The sequence below is a fragment of the Aotus nancymaae genome, unplaced genomic scaffold (assembly GCF_030222135.1).
Source record: "Aotus nancymaae isolate 86718 unplaced genomic scaffold, 86718_ANA_hifiasm-v0.15.2.pri h1tg000072l, whole genome shotgun sequence".
Lineage (NCBI taxonomy): Eukaryota > Metazoa > Chordata > Mammalia > Primates > Aotidae > Aotus > Aotus nancymaae.
Window position 1 is genome coordinate 14,070,513 of NW_026988487.1, and position 25,414 is coordinate 14,095,926.

The 25,414-nt window shown below is 50.4% G+C and overlaps 2 protein-coding genes across 5 annotated transcripts; both read right to left on the reverse strand.

The window, feature by feature from the left end:
* Positions 1-257: 257 nt before the first annotated feature.
* On the reverse strand, positions 258-7,183 carry UNC119 (unc-119 lipid binding chaperone). Of its 4 annotated transcripts, none has more exons than XM_021669794.2 (5): positions 6,867-7,183; positions 2,113-2,226; positions 1,551-1,653; positions 1,227-1,399; positions 258-954 (listed from the first exon to the last, which is right to left on the reverse strand). In XM_021669794.2, exons 2-5 carry the CDS (start codon positions 2,159-2,161, stop codon positions 842-844), a joined length of 438 nt encoding a protein of 145 aa, XP_021525469.1. In that variant the 5' UTR covers positions 2,162-2,226; positions 6,867-7,183; the 3' UTR covers positions 258-841. The 4 variants fall into 4 exon arrangements, with proteins under 4 accessions (XP_021525469.1, XP_012304799.1, XP_012304801.1 ...); XM_012449376.2 differs by lacking the exon at positions 6,867-7,183 and adding an exon at positions 5,860-6,146; XM_012449378.2 differs by lacking the exon at positions 6,867-7,183 and adding an exon at positions 6,049-6,090.
* On the reverse strand, positions 6,906-25,001 carry PIGS (phosphatidylinositol glycan anchor biosynthesis class S). The gene is made up of 12 exons (XM_021669792.2): positions 24,941-25,001; positions 24,531-24,670; positions 24,335-24,446; positions 16,535-16,624; positions 16,147-16,238; positions 14,153-14,360; positions 13,109-13,251; positions 11,624-11,738; positions 9,977-10,122; positions 9,328-9,428; positions 8,314-8,524; positions 6,906-7,965 (listed from the first exon to the last, which is right to left on the reverse strand). Exons 1-12 carry the CDS (start codon positions 24,972-24,974, stop codon positions 7,690-7,692), a joined length of 1,668 nt encoding a protein of 555 aa, XP_021525467.2. The 5' UTR covers positions 24,975-25,001; the 3' UTR covers positions 6,906-7,689.
* Positions 25,002-25,414: the final 413 nt, after the last annotated feature.

Below are 25,414 nucleotides of genomic sequence, written 5' to 3' on the forward strand. Positions count from 1 at the left end.
CTGACTTTGGGCCAAAGCTTCCCAAAGTCAGGATCTGGGTCTCCTTCATCACAAGAAAGACGCTCTCCAGCTCCATCCTGTTCTAAATGCCGACTCTAGGTGGTATCAGGGCACAGAGAATTAGGGGTCAGGAAGACCAAGGGGTTAGAGTGCACTGGAGGGTGAGAGGCAGGAGAAATTCTTTACTACCTTAAGCACATTCCTGCCTATCCCCCCTCCCTTCTTTGCCTATCACATAGAGGCTGGCCACACCTGAGAACAGAAAAGGAGAAAGTTTATTGAAAACTATATACAGCTGGTCCAGCTCCTACCATGGGCTGCAATCTCAGCCAGTCCCGCCCACACCTCAGGCAGTGTCCTGGCCCCTCAAGGGAGGGATGGGGCTGGGCCTAGGGCCCAGACTCCCTTGGGTGGCTTGGCAGCTGGAGCCCACCGTGATCTTTGTAAAGTACAACTCTAAATGGCCTGAAGGTAGTGGGCAAGGGACAGGGCATGGATCCCTGCCTGACCTAGTCACAGCCTTGATAGGGGAACACTATTCTGAAACTGGGCCCAAGGAGGGCTGAGCTAAGTCGTCTGGAAGTCCTGATTGCTCCTCTCATAGGCCTTCCTAGACATGGAGGCAAACAGCCTCCCTACGACCCCACCCCACGCAGCAGTCCCCATGGGCTTCACGGGCTTGACCGGAACACCAGGTACCCAGCCTCCCAACACTGACTCAGGGTCCAGGTCTCCTGGAGCACTTCCCAAGCAGAGGACTTGGGGTTGAGGGGTGAGCGTTGGGGAGGTCACAGCTCCGGGCCCAGAACTGGAGCTTCCTGGGATGGGGCCAGCCGTGGGGTCAGGGCGTCCCACTGTAGGAATAGTCTGCTTTGTTGTGCATCACCAGCCGGTCATCCACGAAGTAGAAGCTGTCAGACTGGGTCTCATACGGGTGGCGGATCATCTCACTGACTGCAAGAGAGGCCCAGCCAGGCCGGGCAAAGGTCAGGAGCCTGATTCTGGCCACTGCAGGGGCTTCAGGACTGGGGTTCGCGGACGGCAACAACTTGAGATATCCCCAGCCTCTTTCTCTACAGATGATATGAGACTGGTGCCAGACACAGAGCCCCAGGGCGGGGAGAAATGGGGTCAGACCCACAAGTCCCCCTCCCTCCCACAGCTCGGTCTCTACACGCCCCCCATGTCCCCCATGTCCCCACTCGCAGAAGGCCCTGCCCACGCACTCAGCTCCTCGGAGAGAGGGGGGAAGTCGTAGATGTGCTCGCAGGTGTTCTTGCTGCTGGGGATGCAGAAGCCAAAGTGGAAGTCAAAGCTTTTGAGTAGCTGGTTGCGGAAGTAGTGCCTCTCAATCATTCGGAAGTTGTTGACAGGCTTGTCTCCCACCGTGAACTCCACCCTGAGCAAGAGAAGGAGGCAAGGCTGAGTCTGTCCTTGAAGTCAGCCAGCCAGACAGGCTCAGGACAGGCCACCCCTAGGAGAGGCTGAGAAGGGCCCACTCCCACCCTCTCCCTCACCCCCCTGACCCCACCCCCTGCCCAGTGACTCACGTGGCTCCCACCTGCCTCAGACGGAGGAAGGCAGGTGTGAACTGGTAGCGGACAAAGCGCCCAGCATTGGGGTCCAGGTCCCGCCGGCTGATGGGCAACCGCTCTGCAATGTACCCCCGCTGGGGCTCAGTGGGCTTCAGGCTGGACCCTTGTCCACCCAGGGTTCTACCCTCAGGCCCCCATCTGTCTGAATATTTTATAACTCCCCAAGAAATTCTGGGGCACACTGAGGGGTCAGACCATTGGCCGAATAGTGCCACCTAGGGGTTCTAAGTCTGCAGGTTCCCAATTGCCACTGTGGTTCCCAGGACCCATAGGACTGCAGTTCCCAGAGAGGCCTGTAGAGGTCAGGCTGCCAGGGACCGAAGTGGCAGGGCTGACCTCGGAAGATGTCCAGCCTCAGAAACAAATGGGAAGGAAAAGAAGGGGCCCCCTCTGCCTGCAGACTCCTTAGAATGCTGGGGTCCAAGCCCCAGCTCTGTGGACTCCTCTGTGTCCCAAGAAGTCCCTGGCAGCCCAGTCCACAGCTCGTGCCTGTCAATGGCCCACCCAACCCACTCACCTGAAGCTGGGGGCTTCTTGATTTCAAAGAGGACAGTGCCTGAGTCCATGTCCCGAATCTTAAACCTGACGAAGTCGATCTTGTAGATATTCTCCTCAGGGGAGCAGAGGTAGTCTAGGGGAGACAGGCAGCTGAGCAAAGAAGGGGCCCCAAAGCCCCTGCTGCCAGGTCAGCTTGTGTGGGACCCCAGAGTAGCTACCATCTTCTCATCCCTGGGATCACTGCCCTCTGGAAAGAGGAACCTGAGCCCCTGCCATAGGGGTACACCCCCAGTGTGGAAGAGACATCACTCCGCCATGGGGATCTAACAGGGGATAAAGAGCGCCATCCCAGTGGCCTCTGGGGGCCAATGAAGGGCAGGGCAGAGAAAGATGGAGAGGACAAGGCCACCTCCCGGACACTCTCCCTCCCGCCCTGGAGTTGAGGGTCCTCATTCTGGCCTCTGCTCTGCTAAGGCTGGCTAGGTGACTTTGGGAGAACTGGATCTCCAGCCTGGTGGGAGCCTCTCCTCTCATTTGGGAACAACTTCCTGCAGTCTGACCTGCCTCTTCTACTGCAAACTCAATCTCTCAACCTCTCTGTTGCCTTTGAGAACCACACTGTAAAGGGGACCACACAGCTCTGCCTGGTAGAGTCACAGTCCTTCTCTGGAGGATACCCCTACCCTCGCCCCACAGTTGCCCCTGGCATGACATCTAGATGTGTCAGGTGAGGCTGATGTTGAGGGGACTTTCCCTGACATGGGTGGTGCTGGGGCAGGTGAACAACCCCTTCCCTGTTCCTCCTCCCTTCCCAACCCCCTCCTCTCAGTAAGAGGCTTACACCAGCCCAGCTCCCTTAAGCAGCTTAACCAAAGCTCTGCTGACTCAAGCCCAGAGCCTGGGATATGGCAGGGGGAGGAGGCCAACTTCGCTCTCATCCTTTGTTGATCTCCAAATGGGAGGAAGTCTTAGCAAGCAGAGGGAACCCCCTTAGAGGTCATTTACACAGCCCTCGCTCTGAGCCACCTCCCTGGAGAAAGTAGCCCCCGACCTCCATAGAGAAGAACACAGGCTAGGCCAGGAAGAGGGTATGGCAGGTGCAGCAGCAGCTGTGGAAGGGGTAAGGGAAGCCCTCAGGCCAGAAGGGGAACCAAGAACAGTGGGAGGCCCTGCCTGAGGAAGCTCAGGGACCTCCAGGGCCTTATCTAACCCTCACAGCTCTTGCAGCAGCAACTTCAAGTGCTCAGGGAGGCCCTGGCAACAAAGAGAGCTGAGAGATGCGGGGAGGGACTCGTGCTATCAGCCTGCGCAGCATCACATCCTCCCCTGGTGGCCTATCGAGGCCCAGAAATCACCCTCCAGGCCCTTGGGCCACCTCCTAGTCCTCTGGGGCAGGAAGAGGAAGTGAAGATAAAGTCATTTTCTCTTCCCCAGGCCCACTTCTTCCCCAAGCCTGATGCAGTCCCCTCCAGGAAGCCCTCCTGGCAGTTATCTGTTACCCCGGGGACCAGTATAGACTTTATACAGCTTGGGGAAGAGGCAGGGCCCTGAGTCTACTACAGCCCATGGGTGGGGTGGGGGGAGAATGGAAGTGGGCCACCCCTACCTCACCCTGTTCACCCTATGTTCACAGAAAGTAAGCACCAGTATAAAGACACAGAGAAGGTACAGAGCATAGGGAACGGAGGTGGCAGAGTGGGGAGCAGGATCCTAGTGCCCAGCTCCCAGATCCATAAGGCCTTCTTGCCTCCCATTCTCCACTTTTGGAGCCTCTCTCATTTGGCAACAACTTCCTGCAGTCTGATCTCAGTGCCTTCTACTGAAAACTCAATCTATCAACCTCTCTGTTCTTAGAGGAAGTGAGGAACAGGGATGTCCATAGCTCAGAACACCATGACCATTCCTTCCCTTCTAGAAAGGATGAGGCCTGGGACCCAGGGTCAGGTCAAAATAAGGGGCAGAGTGGCCAAGGGCTCAGACCACAACTGCTCTATTTCTCCCAGACATAAATAGCTTCCTAAGCTGGATTCAGGGCCCAGTAATCTGGGAACAGCAAACCTCAGACCTGCGTGATTAGGGTCAGAAGAGACCAGGCAAGGGGTGCCAGGGTGGAAAGCCCTGGAACTCGGTTCTCAACTCCTGCACAGGAAGGGGTTCCCATAAAGCCCTTTCCCCGACTTACCCTCCACAGATGCCCTATCTCTAAGGGTTAAGAATTTCCTCCAAATTAGGAGACGAATGGCGGTACATGAGCTGGAAGCTCCCTCTAGTTGCAACATAAACCCCCAAAGTTACTCAGGACTCAGTCAGTCTGACCTCTGGACTTCCTCTGAGAAAGTTCTGCCCCAGAGCTAAGCTGAATCCTAAATGCTGCTGTTGCAAATTGTAGCCCAACTGGCTTCAACATCAGCCTGGTCCAGGCCCCCTCCCTCCATTGATGCCTGCTTGGGCAAGGGAGCTTAGCATTCTGGGGGCCCAGCCAAGAATGGCTGCTGCCCAGCTCAGAAAGGAGAGAGGAGTTGGCCCCCCAGTGACCCGGGAGCACCAGCTCAAGGCTGCCTCCCCTCCACAGCTGTGTCTGGGAGCCCTGTGGTTCTGCTGCTTTGGAAGCTCCAGGGCTCAGGTCCACTCCAAAACCTGCCCCTCATACCCATAGAGAGGAGCCCCAACAGTTATTCTCACAAAGGGGGTCAAGGCAGGTTGCTGGTGGATGAGGCCAAGGTGGAGAGCCACTGTCTCTCCATGCACCGCTCATTCTTTGAGGCTCAGCCAAGGCCTCTGCTATGAGGTTTCCTAGCCCTTGTTCCCTGCCTATGATGACCCCCTCCCCTGCCCTGAAGGCCAAGTTGTTTGACTCCAGGCAGCAGCCATGAGCAGCCCTGTAGGGCCCAAAATACTACTGACCAAAGAGCCCAAGGTACACAGCATGCATAGATGCCAGGCACTGTACAGAATCAGAGGACTTATCTCCACAATAACTTTATGAGATAGGTATCATTATCACCATTTTACAGTTGAAAAGACATGCTCAGAGAGGTGAGGTTACTTGCCCAAGGTCACACAGCCAATTATACGGCAGAGTTGGAACTCCAACCAGGCAGTGCAGCTCAGAAACTCTTAACCACAGTGGAAACCAAGCCTCCCTTGATGACAGAGCCCCCAGAATAGGACAGGTGACAGTCCAGGCTTGGAGGCACGTTAAGACACTCCCCATGAGAGGAACCACAGCCAACACACTGAAGCTGCCTGCTCAGTTTCTTTCCTGGGGAAGAAAATGGCCCAAGTCTTCCTGGAGGATTGGGGTGAGGGTATTAATGGTTGGGGAGACTTGAAGAGCCTGAACGCCTCCCGAGTAACTCAGCCTCCAATAGCCTCCAGCGTGGGGGCTGAGGACTGGCTGCACTCAGCCCCTCTCTCCATTAGTGCAGGGGCGGGCCTCAAAGCGCTCTGGAGACTCGACAGGGACAGGGCTACGGTTGCAGCTGCTGCCGCACCTCCACGCCGGGAAAAGGGGACGGGCCCCTCGAAAAGGAAGGAATAAATCTCAAAAGGGAGAGGAAGGGCGCACAGAGAGATCAAGGGAAGGCGTTACACAGAGATCTAAGGCTTGGCGGCAGAAGGGAGAGTAGGAGACCTAGGAGAGGGGGACCCGGTGGGGGAGGGGAGGCGGGAAAGGGGGCGGGGGCTGGGGCTCAGCGCGCCGGGAGGGCCCCTCGCGCCCTCTCCCCTTCCCGCCAGCGGGCGGTGCTCCCTCGCGGGTGCTCACCACCCGTGATCCGCTGCAGCCCCAGCACGTCCTCCGGCCCGATCGGCTGCTTCCTCTGCAGCGGCCCCGGCATGGGCCCTGGGCCTGCGTCCGGCTCCGACTCAGACCCAGATTCGGATTCCGCCTGCGGCTCTGGTATGGGGACCACGCTCGGGCCCGAGGGCCCTGGAGTGGGCTCCGCCCCCGTACCGGCCCCGCCGCCGCCCTTCTTCACCTTCATGGCCTCGCAGGGCCGCGGCTCGCCTACTGCCGCCGCCGCTGCCTGCGCCGGCTGGAGCCGGGGGAAGGGGGAGCGTCCGCAGCCCCGCCCCCGGACGGGGCTCCAGGTACCGCCCCGCCCCTTCCCCGCCCCTGGGGCGGGCCCTGCGCTGATCCCGCCCGCCGCCCGGCCCACCCCTGCCGAAAAGCCTCGGGAGCTGGGGAGGAGAGTTGGGGGAGCCCGCCTTGGGCTTCATTCTGTTTTTCTGACACTGTCTTGGTACTAGTGGGGTCCTGACTACCTCTCCGCTTACTCACTGTGTTCTAGCCTTTCTGCTCGTGAGTTCCAGGCTCAGGGTTTCTGCTTGGATGCTCTTCCCCAGATGGCCTCTTTTCTCCTGGTCACAGCTCATATGTCATCTGCTCAAACGGTCTCCCTCACACTCAGTCTAAAGTCCTTCCCCCTCAGTCACCATCTCCCCAGCCTGTTTTTTTCTTTCTAATGCAGTATGTGAAATTATTTTTATTTGTCCGCTGACTCTTCCCCCGAAAGCTCAGCTCTGTGAAAGCACTAATCCTGCCTACTTTGTTCTCTGGAGGATCCCAGCACCTAGCAGAAGGCTCCCTGCAGCTGGTGCTCAAGATTTTTTTTTTCTTTTTCTTTTTAAATCTGATGAATGAGTTAGTATCTCTGTAAAAAGCAGATGCTAACAGCCTTGGGCAATCCAGCTAGGAAGGATACATGGCCATGTGGAAGCAAGGTGGACCTGTGGGCACAGGAGGACAGACACCAGGAAACCATTACTTACATGTGAATGCAGAAAGAGTAAAGCTCAGACTTCATATCATTCCAATTCATATTCAGCCAGTGTTTATTAAGAGCCTAATATACACCAGACACTTTACATGCTGATCACATTTAATCCTCACAACCGCCTTGTAAGGGAGGTATCATCAGTGCCATTTGAGCGAATGAAAATCTGAAGCTCAGAGAGATTCAACAGCTTATCCAAAGTACTCCGACAATAAGTGCAAAAATAAGAATTTGAATTCACAACTGTTTGATTCCAAATCTGGAACTTGCTGGAACCTCTACCACACACAGAGCACCACATCCTGAGCTGCTACCTCCTGGACTCCCATCAGACTGTACCTGACAGACAAAGCCAGCCAGGAGGGAGGGGAGTGAGGGAGAAGTTCCCAGAGGTGACTAATGCCTGGCCCCTTCATAACAGCAGAGGCTAGGGCTCTCCCACAGGGGTTAGGGAGAAGTGTGGAGGGGAGGGGCTTTCCCATAATGCTCCCTCCTCTCAGTGCACCAGTGTGCTATGTTGAGAAATGGGGCAAAAGAACAAACAGTCCCTGCCCCAGAGGGATACAGGCAGCAGCCTTAAAGATCACACAAGATAAAGAGACTCAGATGATGTGCCTTTTGAGGCCCGTCTCAGTGAAGCAGGACTGAGCCAGGGGAATGGGAAAGGAAGGAAAGATGAACCCATCTTGGAGTGTCGTACTTTGGTTGCTGGAGAGCCAACAGTGGAGACTGGAGACGGCAGGCCCCATGTATGTGCCTCATCTAACACCGCCCATCTTGGCCAGACAGGAAGGCTTCCTATGGAGGTGCCGCCCTGCTCAGTCTGTCTTCCCAGGCTTTTTCCAGGACTTGCGGGTCTCCAGGAAGATCTTGACCAGGGAGAGGAGGATGGGCACAGCCATAGGCAGGAAGAGTGGGATGTAGATGGCAAACTTCTGGTCATCAGGGAAATAAAGGAGGTGGAGGAGTGATGGGTCAAAAAAGGCACGCTCAGAGGATGTCACAGCTTCCTGGCTGGCGACAAAGGCAGATGCCAGGTGCCCAGAGGCCAACTCTTCTGCTGACTTCTGGATTGCAGCTACAGCCCTGTACACCTAGGAAGGAGAAGGAACAAGAGGGTATACCAGTAAGTCCTAGGCATTGGTGGGAAGGTTGCTGGGTCTTACTGTGCCTTCCATCTATCGAGGAAGGCACTTGAAGTTCATCTGGGATCTATGGAAGTCTGTCTAAAGGGATATGGTTTATTTTCCTAGGGTCAGCTTGAAACCTCACACTCTCATCTACACTTCTGCAGGGGAGTGGTACTGCCGTCTAGAGGAAGCCTGGGAAGATGGCAAGCCCACTCATATCGTGGACCTCACAGACACTCTGATCTCGCCACACTCTGGCCCTCTCTGGCTACTCCAGTCCTAAGCTGCAGAATCCATCCCCTGCCTGCTTACCTCAGATGCCACATCGTCCTTGATGACAATGTTGCTGATCTTGCCCAGAAGCTGTGCCAGGGAGGTGAGGGTGGTGGTGGCTGTGGCCAGGTTCTCCACTGACCGAGCCCAGAGCAGCCGGTCTAGCTCCCAGGTCATTAGCCCTTCGCTCTCAGGCCCTGAAAGCAGGCATTTTGGAGGCACCTGGGGCTGAGCAATCCCAAAGAGCAAGCTGTAGAAACAGCGGAGTAAGATCAAGGTCGCTGAGACCACAAGGTGGGAGAGGATGGCTAGGATTTCTCAAATACCTGTCCTAAGCCAGTGATTTTCAATCTTACCCAGAACCACAGGGGTTAAAGGGAAGTACTTCAGGGTTTTGGGGCATAAGTGGCAACATCAAGCAAGTCAGTCGCAAACCCTACTATTCCAACCGGTGTTTCTGCTTTTACCTGTTTCAATATTGCACTTCCAAGATCTTGTTTTTGAAAAAAAGTTCCATGGCTAAAATACTTCTGATAACACCAACTTTGTTTAATCCTTTCACCTGCTCTACCCTCTCTTTGAACAAATGGGGCCAATGGGACTTAGCATTAAGGGATGATCCAGGACTGCCTTTGCCAAGGCACATGTGCTGTGCTTCTCTAAGCCTGCATCTGTGACAGACACCACTAGTCAATCAGAAGAATACTCTTTCCTAATGAGCCCAGATACGGCCTTAGAATCCTCAACACAGAGCCTCAGGTAGCCACTCTCAATCCGTCAGGCAGCACAAGAATTAACAGCTATTGCCTTAAGCAGCCCCAATCCCGCCCCATGGACCTGACATTCGTGAGTCTATTTTTCTTAGAACTGGTTTTGTCACCTACTAGTCCTTCTTAGAAAAAGGAGGATGGAATCCCTAGAAACCCTTCTTGGTTTCCCTGGGGCTCTGGGCACAACCAAGATATCCCTGCCAGGTAAGATTTGATTCCACTTTGCAACTCCCCTCTGCAGCCAAGGAGACTATGTCCCCAAGTGGACCATCCAGGACCTCACCGCAGCTGAGCCAGAAACACCTCCATCACTCGCACCATGTCCACCTCGACTCTCACCGGCAGCGCTGAGGCGTTATAGGCTTTGGAGTCGACATTATATACCTGAAAGGGGGATGCCACAACATCATACCAGGCCATGCACCGCTCTGCCCTAGGCACTCTGGAGAGAAAAGGAAGACATATTCTTTGCTCTTTAGAAGCTATAAACCTCATGGTATAGCTAATATTTTTTGAATACCCACTACAGGGAGCATTAAATAAATTATTCCAATTACCCCCTTCAAAGTCCTGGAGAACATATTTTTTTAACCCATTGTAGAATTCTCTCCCATGAGAAACTCCCAGTCTAACAAGGGAGACAAGGGCTCCCAGCCTTGCAAGACTCCCACAAATAAGGCCAAGATCTAAGATGGACACAGAATGATCCTAGGTAAGGGCAAAGGGCCATAGTATAGAACACACTGGTGGAAACAAGAGTGGGGTCTGCAGAAGAGAGGCATGAGCACACGGCACCCTCACCTCCCTGCCTGCTCCTACCCCAGGCTGGGCCATGGAGGACACCAGAAGGAAAACAGAAGGAACACAGTTTCAGGGAACACCTGCCTGTCCCAGAAGCATGGGCTCTGGGGTCTGCATAGTGTGACTATTACCATAATGCCACCCCAGCGGGGACTGTGAAAGGCATTGGTGGCCACTGGAGCGCCATCTTTGTCCTGAATGTACAGTGGGGAGTGGGCAAGCTCAGGAACGTAGAGTAGAAAGTTGAGCACAGGGTACAGGGAGGCAGCGCTGGATCCTGGGGTATAAAGACAGGGAAGGCAGAACATCAAAACATGCTGGACCTGGACCCAGTCCCAGGTCAGCCTCTAACTTGCTGGTCACTCACTCTGGGATGATTCCCCAACTAACAATCACTAGGATATCCTCCTGTCCTGGCTTTCTATAGTAAAGGGCTTCAGAATGTTCTCCGAGATGTGCCACACAGATGGAAACATAGTCCTTAGCTCCAAAACACCCCGGAATCTCCCTCCTCAAAGGCCCCTTGAGCATCTAAGGCAGCTTTCTTGGCCACTGCCACAATGTACCCATGTTACTACAGACAGTCTTATGCAAACCAGAAATCTGACTTTATGTCAGTTCCCTGCTTAACATCCTTCAATGGCTAGCCACCATAATAGGTTAAAGTTCAAACTCCATAACATGGTCCTTTATGATCTGGCTCCTGCCTGCCTTACCAGCTTCATCTTTGGTCATCACTCACACTTCAGCCACACTAAACTACTGTGAGCTTCCTAAATGCCTATGCTTTCTCACTCTTCTGCATCTAAGCTCACAGTTCCCTTTGCCTAAACTGCCCTTCTTTTCTGTACTCAGCACTGTCATAAGGTAGGCCCTCAGCCAATGTTTGCTGAATAAATAAATGAATGGAGGAATTTTCTAGGACCTCACATGCCACCCCCTCACAGTCCTCGGGCCACACTAGCTTGCCTGTGGTGTCTGAGATTCCACAATTAGACATACTCACTTTGGTTTGCCTGTGTTCCAGTTCTTAGTCACACCTCCTCTTCCTAGTTTCCACCCCAAAAATGAAAAACTATAATACTAGCTTCAAGGTTATTCAACCTCAATCGGCAGAACTGTCCATTCAAATTCTGCCCTCATGTACTTTTGCTGTTATCTTTCCTATGTGTGTGACTACCTCTCTCCTAGATGGCTTTTAGGGAGATAGACACAGCCCAGCCATTCATTTGTAAAAAGTGCTGGGAATCATGTTTAATAAATGCTTTTGGATAGGATAGTGTGAAGATGGAGATATCAACAGAGCATCATGAAAAAGGAACCTAGGGCTCAGGCATGGTGGCTCACGCCTATAATCCCAGCATTTTAGAAGGCTGGGGTGGAAAGATCACTTGAGGCCAGGAGTTTAAGACCAGAATGGGCAACACAGTGAGATCCTGTCTCTACAAAACTTTTTGAGAATTAGCCAAGTGTAGTGGCACATTCCTATAGTTCTAGCTACTCGAGAAGCTGAGGTGGGAGGACGAATGAGTCCAGGAGTTGGAGGCTGCAGTGAGCTCTGACAGTGCCACTCCACCCCAGACTGGGCAAAAAAGTAAGACCTTGTCTCAAAAAAGAAAAAAAAGAGCTTCCATCTCCCCAGTCTCCTCAGACCAACCTAACCTGGGAACCATCACTATATACAATCCACCTCCAACCCCCACCCCTCACCCGGCTAAGCCGTCAGGGTCCCTCTCTAGCCTGGCAGAAAAGAAACACCCTCATCCTTAGGTGCTCACCCAGCCGGGACTCCACTGGGTTGATGACATGGGGGAGGCTGTGCATGTCCAAATAGTAGCTGGAGGAAGCTGAGTCAAAGCGGGGATTCACTCCTAACATTGCATAGTAAAGAATCTGTAGAGCAAACAGGGAGTGGTTACTTTATCTAGATTTATACTCTACTTTCCCAAAAAAGATTTGAGGTGCCTTAAAAAGATACAATCAGGACAAGACAACATATAAGACACAAAATCAGGGTTGAAAGAAAATGGGCGCAGGAGAAAATAGCAAAGCCAAGGGTAAAGTGAATACACTAAATATATGCTTTGAACACCGCATATTTTACTAGGTTTCCTAAGAGTCTACACAAAGAGGGAAACAGAACAGCATAATTCAGTGTCTACAAGATCAAATCAAGCCAGTTATTCAGAAGCAATTACTCCCACTACCAAGACCTGACAAATACTCCCACGTGTTTTCCCTACAAGGACATAATGTGACATAGAATCACATCCTTTTTTTTTTTTTTTTTTTTGAGACAGAGTCTCACATTGTCGCCCAGGCTGTAGCGCAGTGGCGCAATCTCGGCTCACTGCAATCTCTGCCTCCTGGGTTCAAGCAATTCTCCTGCCCCAGCCTCCCGAGTAGCTGGGACTACAAGCATGTGCCACCACTCCCAGCTAATGTTTTTATATTTTTAGTAGAGACGGGGTTTCACCATGTTGGCCAGGATGGTCTTGATCTCCTGAACTCGTGATCCATCCACCTTGGCCTCCCAAAGTGCTGGATTACAGGCGTGAGCCACCACATCCAGCCTTTTTTTTTTTTTTTTGAGATGGAGTCTCACTCTGTCACCAGGCTGGAGTGCAGTGGTGCAATCTCGGCTCACTGCAACCTCCACCTCCCAGGTTCAAGCGATTCTTCTTCCTCAGCCTCCCAAATAGCTGGGACTACAGGCATGTGCCACTACGCCCAGCTAATTTTTGTATTTTTAGTAGAGACAGGGTTTCACCATGTTGGCCAGGCTGGTCTTGATCTCCTAACCTCGTGATCTGCCCGCCTCGGCCTCCCAAAGTGCTGGACTACAGGCAGGAGCCACCGCGCCCAGTCCTTCACATCTTTATTGTTACTACAATAACAAATTTCAGGAAGCTTTTTTCTAAAAACTAATGCCTTAAGAATGGCTCATGGCAGTAACATCTAAGCATGACTGGTGAGTATGGGTCTAGAGGGAGCCACAGGAAGGTGGTTTGTTAACAAGCACTGACAAACTCCCTCAACTGGATGCTACAGAGGGAAAGACACCAGAATCTGCCCTCAATGGATGGATGGACACAGACAAGGGCACACATACACCTCCACTACCTGCCCTTATGACACTCACATACATATACGCACAGGAAATTCCTAGCAAATTAGCAAGCTCTAAGAGATGGAAGAACAGACTACACTTGTAAATATGTAGGGAAGTTGAAAAGGACTCCTCAACTTGCTCCCGGTCTCACCTGAGAGTCCACAGAGAAGTTGCCGGCAGCACTGAGGGCATTCAGGAAAGGTTGCACATAGCGCTGGACAGCCCCCTCGATGTCCCAGTGGACGTCATGGGACTTGGGGTCTGGGTTGAGTAAACTGAAGGTGATCTCATAGCCTGCAGAAACAGAAGTCAGGAAAGTCAGAGGCTCCTGTGGACCAAAGAAGAGGGGCAGCCTCTAATCCCAGCTGAGCTGAACTCGTTTCTCTTCTGGATGGTGCTGGTTTCCATCATGGAACCAAAAGGAGGACAAAACTGGGATGAGGAACACTGAGTAAGAAAAAGCTGCTGGGTGCTGTGGCTCACACCTGTAATCCCAGCACTTTGGGAGACTGAAGCGGGTGGATCACTTGAGGCCAGGAGTTCGAGACCAGCCTGACCATCACGGAGAAATCCCATCTCTACTAAAAATACAATTATCAGCTGGGCACAGTGGCTCACACTGTAATCCCAGCACTTTGGGAGGCTGTGGCAGGCAAATCACTTGAAGTCAGGAGTTCAAGACCAGCCTGGTCAACATGATGAAACCCCGTCTCTACTAAAAATACAAAAATTAGCTAGGCATGGTGGTGGGCACCTGTAATCCCAACTACTCAGGAGGCTGGGGCAAGGGACTCACTTGAACTTGGGATGCGGAGATTGCAGTGAGCTGAGATGGTGTCACTGCACTCCAGCCTGGATGACAGAAAGAGGCTCTGTCTCAAAATAAAATAAAATACAAATACAAAAATTAGCCAGGCATGGTGGCATGCACATGTAATTCTAGCTACTCAGCAAGCTGAGGAGTGAAAATCACTTGAAATTGGGAAGCAGAGGTTGTGGTAAGCAGAGATCACACCACTGCACTCCAATCTGGGTGATAGGGCAAGACTCTGTCTCAAAAAAGAAAATAAATAAAATAAGTAAGAAAAAAATTGAGACTAGAGAAGAAAAGGAGAAAGAAGTTCTCTGCAGATTTTCCTCCTGCCCAACGTAATTAATTTCCTCTCTCTTCCTGTGGCAAAGCCTGATGCCCTACCCAAGCTGGACTTGAGAGGCCGCCTCTTCTCAGCGCTCCACTTGTCCTCTGGAAGGTGGTCAGCCAGAGCAGCAGCAAGCACATCCTCAGTCAAAGACATAGCCTGGGCCACCTGGATTATGCGGCGCCCAATGATGTTAAAGGCCTCCGGGTGCATTATGCCCCGCACCACTGCTGTCCTCTTGGGTCCAATGTAGCTCATCATGTCCTGTGGGGTGAATAACGGACAGAATGCCCATGGCTCAGAAAAGAAAGCCAAAAAGCACCCTGGCTCTTACAGTTGAGAATCTGGCCTTCTGCCACTGACCAACAAGTGTGCACCTCTCTTGAGATTCAGTGAGCTATGAACTCAGCATTTCTGAGCTATGAGTATATACTGAGAGTTTTCATTTGTTTCTGTTCCCTTCTCTTTCCCAGTAGACATGGGTCCACGCAGCATCCAGCTCTTCAGGGGCTGGTAAAATGGTGAAATGGAAACTAAGAGATGGTATGCTGAGCAAGAAAAGCAGAATAAACAGCCAACTGGGGAGTCTGACATAAAAACGGCACATGGCAAAGAAAGAAGTATTCACAATAGCATTATTTCTAGCAATAAAACCTAGAAATAATCCAAATGTCCATTAGCAACAGAATGAGTAAATTATGTTTATGTTTGTACAATGATACATACATTCAACTACATAATTATGGATGATTCTCTCAACTATAAATGTTGAACAAAATAAAAGTTGCAGAGGAACATGTGCTATATTCCACCATTTATATAAATTCAGAAATGTAAAATTAAATACATCGTTTATAGAGATACAACATATGTGATCAAACTAAGGAAAAGCAAAAATTATATACACAAAATATGGTCGCCTTGGGCTAAAAGGGAATGGAGTATATTCACGGAGATCCACACTGTGCTACTGCACTGTAGTTTGTAAGCTGGGGTGGGTATGGGGATGTTCATTAAAATTTAGTCTTTTTATAAAAATTAAATGTTTGATTATAAATTTTTTTTTTGAAACGGAGTCTGACTCTGTCACCCAGGCTGGAGTGCAGTGGCACTATCTCACCTCACTGCAACCTCCATCTCCTGGGTTCAAGTGATTCTCCTGCCTCGGCCTCCCAAGTTGCTGGGACTACAGGCGCCCACCACCATGCCTGGCTAATTTTTGTATTTTTAGTAGAGACAGGGTTTTGCCATGTTGGCCAGGCTGGTCTCAAACTTCTGACCTCAGGTGATCTGCCCACCTCAGCCTTCCAAAGTGCTGGGATTACAGGTATGCACCACAGCACCCAGCCGATTCTTTTATTTTTCGTAGAGACAGAGAGTGCAGTGACATGATACTAGCTCTCTGCAATCTCCATCTCTCGGGCTTAAGTCCTCAGCCTCCAAAAGTCACTGGGACTACCACATCCAGCTAATTTTTTTTATTTTTTGTAGAGACGGGGTTTTGCCATGTTGCCCAGGCTGGTCTCGAACTTCTGAGCTGAAGCAAATTGCCCACCTCAGCCTCCCAAAGTGCTGAGATTACAGTGTGAGCCACCAGACCCAGCCAGCATTCTTTATTAAAAATATTTGGAGTTAGGCCGGGCGCGGTGGCTCAAGCCTGTAATCCCAGCACTTTGGGAGGCCGAGGCGGGTGGATCACGAGGTCAAGAGATCGAGACCATCCTGGTCAAAATGGTGAAATCCCGTCTCTACTAAAAATACAAAAAATGAGCTGGGCATGGTGGCGCGTGCCTGTAATCCCAGCTACTCAGGAGGCTGAGGCAGGAGAATTGCCTGAACCCAGGAGGCAGAGGTTGCGGTGAGCCGAGATCGCGCCATTGCACTCCAGCCTGGGTAACAAGAGCGAAACTCCGTCTCAAAAAAAAAAAAAAAATTTGGAGTTTTCTGTAGCAAATGGAAAAAATGTGTAGCAACAGTGCAAGAAGGAGGTGACCCAGGAGGTCACGAGCTGAAGGGATAAGGCAAAGCCACGGCCTCTTTGTTACCCTACCTGGGGAAGAAATGAGGAGTGTTCAGAGATCACGTACACAGTCAGGGAGCCCTCCGCTTGTTCCTGAGGCTCATCTAACATGGCTTCTGCCTCTGGGGACAAGAACAGGTGGTACACCAAGAGCAAAACACCATCCTATCTCCCCCAACCCCCCACAGAGTGCCTCACCCACCCCTTCACTCACATTCAGCTGACACAGTGGTCAGGCTTGGGTAAGCCAACCAATCTCTGTGGCCCTCAGTGGACTGGGTTGAATCCCACAGTACCTCATTCCCAGCACTCCCAGAGAGGTTTTGGAGGTAAGACAAAGTATGGGAACTAGGCGCTTAGCGATCAGAAGGAAAAAGAGGGCTTCACATTAAAATGGTGTGCTCATCCCTTCCCATACCTTGCACACTGCCCGATGACAGGGCCTCCTCCTCATAGTCCAATGCCCTCCGATAGGCCTTCTGGAAACGGCATTTGATTTTCATTTTGTCTAGGAGGGATAGGAAGTAGCATGATGAAAAAGGCAAGCAGCAGACTTCTGCCCACCTTCCCAGCCCTAACACCATCCAGCATCTGGGACACGAGATGGTGGTTTGCCGAAAAAGTCCAAGCAGCTGCGGCCAACTCTAATGATTTCTGGATAGATGATAACAAACACATGATACCCGTTTCTCCCATCTGCCCCAGCTCTTGCCTTCACCTCTGCACACACTGGTCCTTCAGCTTGAAGTGTCTTCTCAATGTGAAATCTATTTCAATAGTCACTACATTAATAGGCAAAAGGAGAAGAACCATATGGTCCTTCCAATCACTGCCCCAAAATAATTAAATTCAGTGAACGTTCCTGATAAAAAAACAAAACACACAGGCCAGGCACAGTGGCTCATGCTTGTAAACCCAGCACTTTAGGAGGCTGAGAAGGGTGGATCCCTTGATCTCATGAGTTGGAGATCAGCCTGGGCAGCATGAAGAAACCCCATCTCTACAAAAAACACAAAAATTAGCCAGTTATGGGCTGGCACAGTGGCTCACCTCTGTACTCCCAGCACTCTGGGAGTCTGAGGCAGGTGGATCACCTGAGGTCAGGAGTTTGAGACCAGCCTGGCCAACATGATGAAACCCCATCTCTACTAAAAATACAAAAAATTAGCCCAGTATGGTGGCAGATGCCTGTAATCCCAGCTACTCGGGAGGCTAAGGCAGGAGAATCCCTTGAACCTAGAAAGCAGAGGTTGCAGTGAGCCAAGATCACACCATTGCACTCCAGCCTGGGCAACAAGAGTGAAACTCCATCTCAAAAAAAAAAATTAGCCAGGTGTGGTGGTACACACCTGTAGTCCCATACTTGGGAGGTTGAGGTGGGAAGATGACTTGAGCCTGCGAGGCAGAGGTTGCAGTGACCCGAGATCGTGCCACTGCACTCCAGTCAGGGCAGTAGAGCCAGACCTTGTCTCAAAAAAATAAAAAATAGGCCGGGCACAGTGGCTAATGACTGTAAATCCAGCGCTTTGGGAGGCCGAGGAGAGCAGATCACAAGGTTAGGAGTTTGAGACCAGCCTGGCCAATATGGTAAAACCCCATCTCTATTAAAAATACAAAAATTGGCTGGGTGTGGTGGCTCACGCCTGTAATCCCAACACTTTGGGAGGCCTAGGTGGGTGGATCACCTGAGGTCAGGAGTTCAAGACCAGCCTAACAAACATGGAGAAACTCCATCTCTACTAAAAATATAAAAATTAGCCAGGTCTGGTGGCACGTGCCTGTAATCTCAGCTACTCGGGGGCGCTAAGGCAGGAGGATCACTTGAACCTGGGAGGCAAAGGCTGCAGTGAGCTGAGATCATGCCATTGCACTCCAGCCTGGGCAAAAAGAGCAAAACTCCATCTCAAAAAAAAAGAAAGAAAAAGTTCCTCTTTTCTTTATAAAAGAATTCCAGATCATATATTTCTTCCAGGAAGAAGAAATGATAGAATTGTAAAAATCACTAATTTGGCCGGGCATCGTGGCTCATGCCTATAATTCCAGTACTTTAGGGACCGAGGTGGGAAGAGACCCCGTCTCTACAAAAAAATTTAAAAATTAGCTGGGGTCAGGCACAGTGGCTCATGCCTGTAATCCCAGCACTTTGGGAGACCAAGGCGGGTGAATTGCTTGAGGCCAGAATTTCGAGACCAGTCTGGCCAACATGGTAAAACCTCATCTCTACTAAAATTACAAAAATTAGCCTGGCATAGTGGTGCACACCTGTTATCCCAGCTATGTCAGGAGGCTGAGGCATGAGAATTGCTTGAACCCAGAAGGCGGAGGTTGCAGTGAGCCGAGATGGCACCACTGAACTCCAACCTGAGTGACAGAGTGAGACTTTTGTCTCAAAAAAAAAAAAGAATTAGCTGGGCACAGTGGCACATTCCTGTAGTCCCTGGAATAAACCATCCCAGCTACTTGGGAGCCTGAGGTGAGAGGATCGCTTGAATCCAGGAGTTCAAGGTTACAGTGAGCTATGATAGGGCCACTGTACTTCAGCCTGAGTGTCAGACCCCATCTCAAAAAAAAAAAAAAAACCCTTCTCTACTTTTTTTAATTTTTTTTCTTTTTTTTTTTTTTTGAGACGGAGTTTCGCTCTTGTTACCCAGGCTGGAGTGCAATGGCGCAATCTCAGCTCACCGCAACCTCCGCCTCCTGGGTTCAGGCAATTCTCCTGCCTTAGCCTCCTGAGTAGCTGGGATTACAGGCACGCGCCACCGTGCCCAGCTAATTTTTTGTATTTTTTTTTTAGTAGAGACGGAGTTTCACCGTGTTGACCAGGATGGTCTCGATCTCTTGACCTCGTGATCCACCCGCCTCGGCCTCCCAAAGTGCTGGGATTACAGGCTTGAGCCACCGAGCCCGGCCTAATTTTTTTTGAGAAGGAATCTCGCTCTGTCACTTAGACTAGAGTGCAGTAGTGCCATCCCAGCTCACTACAACCTCCACCTCCCAGGTACCAGCGATTCTCCTCTCTCAGCCTCCCAAGTAGCTGGGATTACAGGCATGCACTACCACACCCAGCTAATTTTTGTATTTTTAGTACAGACAGGATTTTGCCAAGTTGACCAGGCTGGTCTTGAACTCCTGACCTCAAGTGATCTACCCACCTCAGCCTTCCAAAGTGCTGGGATTACAGGTGTGAGCCACCACGCCCTGCCTACATTTTTTTTGATACAGAGTCTCACTCTGTCTCCCAGGCTGGAATGCAGTGCCGTAGTCTCGGCTCAATGCAACCTATACCTACCAGGTTCAAGCAATTCTCCTGCCTTGGACTCCAGAGTAGCTGGGACAACAGGCACACACCAGCACACCCAGCAAATTTTTGTATTTTTAGTGGAGACAGGGTTTCACCACATTGCCCAGACTGGTCTAAAACTCCTGACCTCAACTGATCCACCACCTTGGCCTCCCAAAGTTCTGGGATTACAGGCATGAGCCACTGTGCCCAGCCTAAATTTTTTTTTTTTTAAATTAGCCAGGCATGGTGATACATGCCAGTAGTCCTAGCTACTTGGAAGGCTGAGGTGGGAGGATTTGATTGAGCCTAGGAGTTCAAGGCTGCAGTGAGCTATGATTGAGTCACTGCACTGCAGTCTGGGTGACAGAGTAAGACCTTGTCTCTAAAAAAAAAAATTTAAAAAAAGCACTATCTTGTGGCTGCTAACAAAATGGATTCCATGATCAAATAGATACTAAAAATATCATGTGAAAGGTTGATGGGGAACTCTAAAATATAGAGATCGTGCTGACAATATCTGAACTCACTGCATAATCTTTGCATCACCCAAAATAGAATAACCAGCCATTAATGCTTCATGATGTAACACAATAGGAAGTACACTGCACCAACTACAATGCATTCTCTTCCAGAAAATTGAACCTGGCTTTAATCAAACTGCTAGATCTACCAGTTTATAAGAAATACGGATGTTAGAGGAATGAGTTAAATGAAACTGTGAGGAAGCTACTTGCCAAATCCCAAATGTGAGATGTTCTATAAAACAAATGACCTGGTTTCTCCAACGAATCAATGGTGTGAAAGAAATGTATGGGGGAAGAGTGGGGGGAGCTGACATAAAATAAAAGTGACAAAAAGACAGATGCAACTTATTGATCCTGATGGAATAAACCATCTGTGAAAGGATACCTTAGACATAGCTGGAGAGATCTAAATACAGACTGAGAATTAGGTAAGGAGTCACTGCTAACTTGGTTAGGTGTGATAATGGTAGTCATGTTTAAAAAAGAAACAAAACTCTTCAATGGCTTCCCTTCTCATCTAGAATAAAAGTCTAGAATGCAAATTCTCACAATGACCTACCAGGCCCTAAGTGTTTGAGCCCCCTTCTACTGCTCTGGTTTTATTTCATTTCCTCTTTCTCTCTTCCTCATTCACCCTGGTGAAGCCACAAGGAGATTCTCACTGCTCCTGAAAGGTACGAAACCTGCTCTTAACTCAGGGCTTTAGACTTGCTCTTCCCTCTGCCATGATGCTCTTCCCCCAGATATGTGCACAGTCTGTTCCCTCATCTTTTAGGCCTTTACTCAAATGTCCTGTTTTCAATGAGGCCCTCCTTGTCCACCCTATCTAAAACTGCAATCCCCACCCATTCCTCAAGAAAATTCCCTCTCCTCCTGTCCTGCTCTATTTTTCTATTTTTCTTTTTTTCTTTTTTCTTTTTTTTTGAGACAGAGTCTCGCTCTGTCACCAGGCTGGAGTGCAGTGACGCAATCTTGGCTCACTGCAACCTCCACCTCCCAGGTTCAAGCAATTCTCCTGTCTCAGCCTCCCAAGTGGCTGGGACTACAGGTGCACGCCACCACACCCGTACAATTGTTTATATTTTTAGTAGAGATGGGGTTTCACCATGTTGGCCAGGATGGTCTCTTGACCTCGTGATCCGCCCATCTCAGCCTCCCAAAGTGCTGAGATTACAGGCGTGAGCCACCGCGCCCGGTCCTCTATTTTTCTTCTATCACCATCTAACATACATTTGACTTACTTGTTGTTTTTTTTTTAATTGAGACAGAGTCTCTGTTGCCCAGGCTGGAGTGCAGTGGTGCGATCTTGGCTCACTGTAACTTCTGCCTCAGAGGTTCATGGGATTCTCCTGCCTCAGCCTCCCAAGTAGCTGGGATTACAGGCACCTGCTACCATGTCCGGCTAATTTTTGTATTTTTAGTTAAGATGAGGTTTCACCATGTCGGCCGGGCTGGTCTTGAACTCCTGATCTCAAGTGATCTGCCCGCCTCAGCCTCCCAAAGTGCTGGGATTACAGGCATGAGCCACCATGTCCCGCTTTATTTGTCTTTTTTATTGTCTATCTTCTTCTTGTATGTTTTGTTCACTGCTATATCTCTAGTAACTAGAACTGCATCTGACGTAGGTATTCAAAAAATACTTGTTGATTAAATGAACAACCCTATTACTACTTCTGACTAACAGATGAGGAAACCAAGGTTTAGAGAAGTTAACAACCTTACTCAAATTTACACAAATAAGTAGCAGAATGAGGCTTTAATCCAGCTCCCTGATCCCCAGTTCCACACTCCTGGTCACCCTTTATATATGTTGCCTATACTGTCTTTACAGTATACCCATATTACTGAACACTGTGTCATCAAATATGAAGAAATCCATGATAAACTGAAAACAATCAAATTTCAAACTAATTTGTGAGGGATAGTCCAAATTTTATTTAGAAAACAAGAAGTTTGGCCGGGTGCAGTGGCTCACACCTGTAATCCCAGCACTCTGGGAGGCCGAGGCAGGCAGATCACAAGGTCAGAAGTTCCAGACCATGCTGGCTAACACCGTGAAACCCTGTCTCTACTAAAAATACAAAAAATTAGCCAGGCATGGTGGTGTGTACCTGTAGTCCCAACTACTCGGGAGGCTGAGGCAGGAGAATCACTTGAACTTGGGAGGCGGAGGTTGCAGTGAGCCAGGATCACACCACTGCAATCCAGCCTGGGCGACAGAGAGAGACTCCATCTCAAAAAAAAAAAAAAAAAAAAAAAGAAAGAAAAGAAGAAGTTTGCCGGGCGCGGTGGCTCACGCCTGTAATCCCAGAACTTTGGGAAGCTGAGGCAGGTGGATCATGAGGTCAAGAGATCGAGACCATCCTGGTCAACATGGTGAAACCCCGTCTCTACTAAAAATACAAAAAATTAGCTGGGCATGGTGGCACGTGCCTGTGATCCCAGCTACTCGGGAGGCTGAGGCAGGAGAATTGCTTGAACCCAGGAGGCAAAGGTTGCAGTGAGCCGAGATCGCGCCATTGCACTCCAGCTTGGGCAACAAGAGCGAAACTCCAACCCAAAAAAATAAATAAATAAAATATATATATATAAATAAATTTTTTTTTAAATACCAAAACAAATTAGCTGGGGAGGGTGGGCTGAGGTGGGAGGATTGTACATGGGGAGGGTGGGCTGAGGTGGGAGGATTGCTTGAGCCAATAGGTCAAGGTTGCAGTCGGCCCTGGTCATGCCACCACAGTCCAGCCTGGGCAACAAAGAGAGACCCTGTCTCAAAAAAGAAAGAATGTTTTCACCAAGGCTAAAGAACTAAAATGTAAATGGCACACAGGTGCCTCATGCTCTAGACTCCACCCACATCTCCAGTCATTCCCAGTCTTTCACTACACATTCCAGTAAGGCAAAACTGCTCATAGGTCCCCAAGTATGCTGATTCACCCTGCCACACTTTCACACAGGAGTATAATTTGTTGGTTAAAAGCCTGAACACTGGAATCAGGCCTGGATTTAAATCCCAGTTCCATCTCTTGCTAGCTGTGTGATCTTGGACAAGTTAAATTCTTGAAGCCTCAGTTTCTTCATTTATAAAATGGTGATCATATCATTAGAAAGGATTAAATCAGGCAACAATGTATAAAGTGCTTTACCTAGTTTTTGGCACACAGCGAGCAACAACTATTAGCTATCCTTATACTGTCTCATGCTACTCACTCTGCCTGAAATTCTCCCTCTCCCTTTCCCATTTAACCTGAATTCCTACACATCCTTTAAAAATCCGACTTAAAATTTACATCTCTCAAAACTTTCTCTGCCTTTCTTTCCTCCCAGATGGTTAATACTCTTTATTAAGTGCAACCCCTGTTTTTTGCATACTTCTACTGCAATTTATTTTATCTTTCTCCCCTACCTATGAATGTCTTGAAACCGTTATCAATTTCTTATTCATTCCCAAATTCCCGGTAACTTAAAAAAGTACCTCAGTAGCCGGACACGGTGGCTCAGGCCTGTAATCTCAGCACTTTGGGAGGCTAAAGTGGGCAGATCACGAGATCAAGAGATCAAGACCATCCTGGCCACCATGGTGAAACCCAGTCTCTATTAAAAATATAAAAATTAGTTGGGCATAGTGGTGTGCACCTGTAGTTCCAGCTACTCAGGAGGCTGAGGGATGAGAATCACTTGAACCCAGGAGGCAGAGGTTGCAGTGAGCCAAGATCTCACCACTGCACTCCAGCCTGGGCGACAGAGCAAGACTCCATCTCAAAAAAAAAAAAGTACCTCAGTAAAGTGTTTATTATTAAACTGAATAGGGGTTGGGTGCAGTGGCTCACGCAAGTAATCCCAGCATTTTGGGAGGCCAAGGCGGGAGCATTACCTGAGGTCAGGAGTTCGAGACCAACATAGCCAACATGGCCAAATACAAAAATTAGCTGGGCGTGGTGGTGCATGCCTGTAATCCCAGCTACTTGGGTGGCTCAGGCAGGAGAATTGCTTGAACCCGGGAGGCAAGGTTGCAGTGAGCTGAGATCGCGCCACTGAACTCCCACCTGGGCAACAGAGCTAGACTCCCTCTCAAAAAATAATAAATAAATAAAAACTGAATAGGGCCTATATGCAAACCCAATTTAATTTCAAACTCTGTGTTCTTTCCACTATATCCCACCTCCTCCCCTATACCCTGATGGGCATCAGTTGCTTCCGATTAGGTAGTCTGTCGTTATGAGTAAAATTGCTATTTAATGACAGTGAATTTAAAGGTAGTTTTTTTCTGACCAAACACACTGTTCATTCAGAGAGGTCTTTTAGTAGTAAGTTTTTAACTGCCTTTATGGTACACCCACGCTCCTCCCACCCAACTCAGCTCTGGAGTGAGCTCAGAAGTGAAAGTCATCCCTGACCCTCAGGAACTCACATTTCAGAGGAATCTCTCTTTCATGCACAACGGTGAAGGGCAGCTTCTCCTGGTCGTCCAGGGGCACTGACTCCCGCGTAAACACGACAGTGACAGGCACCATGAGGCGGAGCTGCAGGAAGGGGCATCAGGGCCATTACTGAGTCTCCACCTCGCCGGCGGGCTGTCCCCCGACCGTCCCCCACGGCAGTCTCACCTGCAGGGCATTCAACCCACTGATCTGGGAGTAAGGCAACGAGGCCCGGTAGGTCTCCGTGGTCTTCCACCAGAGCGGCAGTCCCAGCACGATGGCCACCGCAGCGAAGAAGAGGGCGGCGCGCTTGCCCCGGACCACCTCTGAGGGCATGGGGAACAGACTGAGGCGCCGGAAACGGGCTAGGATGCCGGCCCCCTCCACAACGCGAAGCCCCGACCGCCGGCATCCAAGGGCCAGCGTTCACTGGGATCCTGGGGCGAATGGACCCGGCCCAAGCCTGAAGGCAATCCCATCTGAAAAGACTCCCCGAGCCCCCCGTCCGCGGGACCTCTCGCACACCACAATCCCCAGCCCTGCATTCCTCCCTTGGCATCAGCCAGCTGCAAGCTCCCACCCGAAGCCCATCGCACCTAGGTCTGTAGCCGCTGCCCCGGCAGCCGCCATGCTGGCTTCCGGCTGCTCCGGCCTCCGGGGGCGGAGCTTCGTGACCCTCACCCAATCGGAATCTCCTCAATGAGGGGGCGGGACCGCAGCGGTGATCGGGGCCAATCGAGAGCGGCACTCCAGACCCGCAGGCGGGAGCAAGCGGGCAAGGGATGGGCGGGCTCCGCTGGGAGCCCTGCTGGAGGTCTGAAAAGAGGTCACCCTGATGCCGAGGGGCGGTCGAGGGGCTGTGCGGGTTTTGGCACTGCTAGAACGAAGTCCCCCGCTTCCCTATAGAACACACTCCTAGCCCCGCGATTAAGAGCGCAACCTCTGCAGTAGTTAAATAATAGCTGGGCAACTACACGCAGCTCCGAGGCTCAATTGTCTCATGTGAAAATGGAGATATTTACTTAAATGAGGCCGTTCTTGTAAGGAGCCTGGCACACGGAAAGCCCTCA

Coding starts and splice junctions, on each gene's coding strand:
- PIGS (XM_021669792.2), bottom strand. CDS start 24,974: ATGGCGGCTGCCGGGGCAGCGGCTACAGACCTAG. Junction 16,239..16,534: donor GTCATCGGGCAGTGTGCAAG/GTATGGGAAGGG, acceptor TCTTGTCCCCAG/AGGCAGAAGCCATGTTAGAT. Junction 14,361..16,146: donor ACTCCTCATTTCTTCCCCAG/GTAGGGTAACAA, acceptor TTCACCCCACAG/GACATGATGAGCTACATTGG.
- UNC119 (XM_012449376.2), bottom strand. CDS start 6,079: ATGAAGGTGAAGAAGGGCGGCGGCGGGGCCGGTACGGGGGCGGAGCCC. Junction 2,227..5,859: donor GCTGCAGCGGATCACGGGTG/GTGAGCACCCGC, acceptor TGTCTCCCCTAG/ACTACCTCTGCTCCCCTGAG. Junction 1,400..1,550: donor CTGAGGCAGGTGGGAGCCAC/GTGAGTCACTGG, acceptor TCTCTTGCTCAG/GGTGGAGTTCACGGTGGGAG.